General features: G+C 25.6%; 1 protein-coding gene and 1 pseudogene across 1 annotated transcript; one reads left to right on the plus strand and one right to left on the minus strand.

The window, feature by feature from the left end:
* LOC100159018 overlaps positions 1-3,512 on the minus strand; it is a 16,562-nt pseudogene that overhangs the window by 7,593 nt on the left and 5,457 nt on the right.
* Positions 730-1,184, plus strand: LOC100167914 (protein transport protein Sec24D-like). The gene is made up of 2 exons (XM_029485654.1): positions 730-937; positions 995-1,184. Exons 1-2 carry the CDS (start codon positions 805-807, stop codon positions 1,027-1,029), a joined length of 168 nt encoding a protein of 55 aa, XP_029341514.1. The 5' UTR covers positions 730-804; the 3' UTR covers positions 1,030-1,184.

A 3,512-nucleotide genomic window follows, 5' to 3' on the forward strand; every position in this document is an offset into this window, starting at 1 on the left:
CCGTTATTTTTTTAAGGTTTTTCCTGCCGCTTTTGAAAAGTATTGGGAAATTTTCACTTTTGACCCCCCAAAGTACCAACTAGATTCACTTTCCTTTCAGAAAAGGTACAACTTTTGAAAATCGAAGCATTTTTACTGCTCCAAAAGTTGTCGTCAGACACAAAAAAAAAAAAAAAAAAAAAAAAAAAAAAAAAAAAAAAAAAAAAAAACCCCCCTTCATTGTAAAATCAATACATTCATCACTTCGTTCAAAATCTAAAACACACATCATTGTAAAATCAATACATTCATCGTTCCACTCAAAATCTAATACCAAAAAGTATTTAATATAAAAAAAATATTTAAAATACTATTCAAAATACTTCATGCTGAAAGTATTTAAAAAATTGTTCAATACTTAAAAAAGTATTTGTATACTTTTACTCAAATACTTTTACTTAAATACTTTACAGAACTGTACCTTAGCAACACTTGGACCCTATGTTAAACGCCACTGACCCCTATGAGACACCTTAAAAGTATTTAAAAGTACGTACAATTAACTACCATAACCACTTAAATTGACAGTAAATTATTTAATACCTTTAAATTTATAATATGTAATACAAATAATAAAACATAACACTATTCCTCTGTGTTCTTAGTCAATTCAAATCAGTGGACTTTTTGTCATATACTTATATTATGTTAGATTGATTTTTTTACACTTTATTAATTGTTTAATATCATTTCCAGGCTATTTCAATTGAAGTAAAACATGATGATAAGCTTGATGAACAAAATTGAGTATTAGTACAAACAGCCATGTTATACAAGTCATGTAGTGGACAGAGACGTTTGCGTATATTAAATCTATCATTACGTTCTAGTGGACAAATGGGTGAATTATATTGTAGTTGTGACTTAGATACAATAATGAATTTCTTTGGAAAACAAGGTATTTTGTATATGTTTTATAATACGGATTTAATTCTCAAGTTATATTTTAATTTAGTTACGTATAAAATATTGGAAAGTTCTGGACGATAAGTAAAGGAAACAATTACTGATAAAACTGCTCAAATACTAGCTACTTATAGAAAGCTTTGCGGTGCATCACCATCTTCAGCTGGTCAACTTAAATTGCCTGGATGCACGAAACTTATGCCTCTATATGTTAATTTTTTAATTAAATGTTATTTAATGTCCGGTGGTAAGCTATTTATTGTACTTCCCTATGATAAAAATAAATGATTCATTTCCTTTTTTTTTATGTAAGTCCTGATCTGACAGTTGACGATCATTGGTTTAACATGCATCTTGTTATCACTGTGGATATACCTACAACATTGGGTTGTTTCTATCCACGTCTGATTTCCATTCATACACTTGCTGATGAAAAACTCTTAGATGATGTTTCAATATCAGATCAATTGAGTTGTTCTATTGAAAATTTTGCAGAAAATGGAGCTTATATTTTGGGTAAACAGCATTTTTCTTTTACAACAATAAATGCATTATTTATAGTTTTTACAATATTTTTGTGTTTAGAAAATGGAGTATATATGTTTATGCGGCTTGGTATGGGTCTATGTCAAACATTTTTGTCAGACGTGTTTGGTGTTCAGAACATAACATATGTTAATTATAAAATTATTCGTCAGGTGTTATCTAAAATTCAAAATGAACAAAGCCACACGATGAGAGTATATATACTTCTATAGCTAAATATTAATCTGATTTATACTAGGTGTTCGGGTGTGTTTAACGTTATATTTTATTTACAGCTTGCAATTATGCGGCAAAAAGATAAAATTGAAACTGTTGTGAGACATTTCTTAGTTCAAGATCATGGTATCGACAATAGTCCATCTTATGTAAAATTTTTGTGTCACATGCATAAGGAAATTCGCAATTGTCTCAGTTAGCACACACAGAAATGGTAAACATATTATTTTTAGTATCTACTATTATACTACTTAATGTGGTTTAAAATAATCAAAGAAAATTTTTTTTTTTTATGTTATACTCTATTAAGTGTAATTACTTTATACAAAAAATAATGTTTAATTATTATTCATCTTTTATTTCTTAACATAATTTCTTATATTCATTTTAAAATGATAGTATATTGTTTTAAATAAATAATTATTGTATTATTCTGTTATAGTGTTATACAATAATATTTTTTCAATGATACAATCCATCAATTATTTTCCTACATTTATTTGGAATAAGAATGTACATTGCTCTAAAGATATTACTATAAATTAATTATCTATTGATAATTCTATTTCAAAATATTTCATAATTTATAGTATGCTTGTGATAACTGAATCCCAATAAATCCAATCAAACTAATCGGTGCATTTTTTTTTTTTTATAAAATATTGCATTTTCTATTTTTGAAACTTTATTCTTTATATGAGTTATTTTTAATGTTTGAATCATTTTGTTACCTACAAAGTTTGTTATATTCATTAAATGTGGGCGATTTATGGTTTATAATATATTAATGTCATCATGAAAACATCAATCATCTTGAAAACATTTGACTTTTACTACAAGAGATTTTTATACTGTACATAATGTATAAGAAAATTCAATAATTCCAATAAATAATATTAATTAGTTCAGGTTATTGTTGTCCCAATGTTTTATAGATTTGAGGATAAAAAAAGAATTTGTTCTGAATTATTTTGCAAATAACTATTCATCTTATTTTATTAATTTTTTTTTATATTCACTATAATACTTCAATGAAAAATATGTCAATTTTAATTTAATTTTTAAGTTTATTATTTTATAAAATACTAAAATAATAGTATTGATTATAAATACTATATAGGTTCCTCACTGGCACACGTTTCGCGAAAAATGGAAGTGGCTGTTATGAAGCTCTGTCTTCGCCCATTAGTTATTTATGGACGACGACAGCGCTTTAAACGGCCACATCCATCTTTGACAATTTTTCGCGAAGCATAAATACGGGCCAGTATTTATAATCAATGATAATAGGAATCATTTAGAAATTAAATGTGTATAAAAATTCATTGTCAAATGTAACGATTATTTTTAGAAAACCTTTTAATAGTTATTTTGAAATGCAACTACGTAAGTACTGATAATTGAAAAATTTTAAACAATGAATGTTCATAATTTATAATTACTTTTTTTTCTAATTTCTTTTATCATCGATTCCCAATGAAATAAAGAAATAATTTAATATACTAAACAGTATTAATAAAAAAAATAAGGGCTTATGGTAGACGAGTTCTGTAACAAAATGTAGGGTTATAAAATAAATCATAGCAAATATAATAGTATAATATAATTCTACAATAGTACTAATAGCATATTATGTTGTTAACAATCAAATTTGAATCTCTAATTATTTTATATTTTGTTTTTATATTTTAGTTAATTGGTAAAGGTCAGTTTGGGATTAACGCCAATACAATTACTTGAATTACTATATGATTACTTATCGTTTTGTATATTACTGCACGATTGTTAAATTACATTTATAATTT

This window comes from Acyrthosiphon pisum, chromosome X (genome assembly GCF_005508785.2).
Source record: "Acyrthosiphon pisum isolate AL4f chromosome X, pea_aphid_22Mar2018_4r6ur, whole genome shotgun sequence".
NCBI classification, from domain to species: domain Eukaryota; kingdom Metazoa; phylum Arthropoda; class Insecta; order Hemiptera; family Aphididae; genus Acyrthosiphon; species Acyrthosiphon pisum.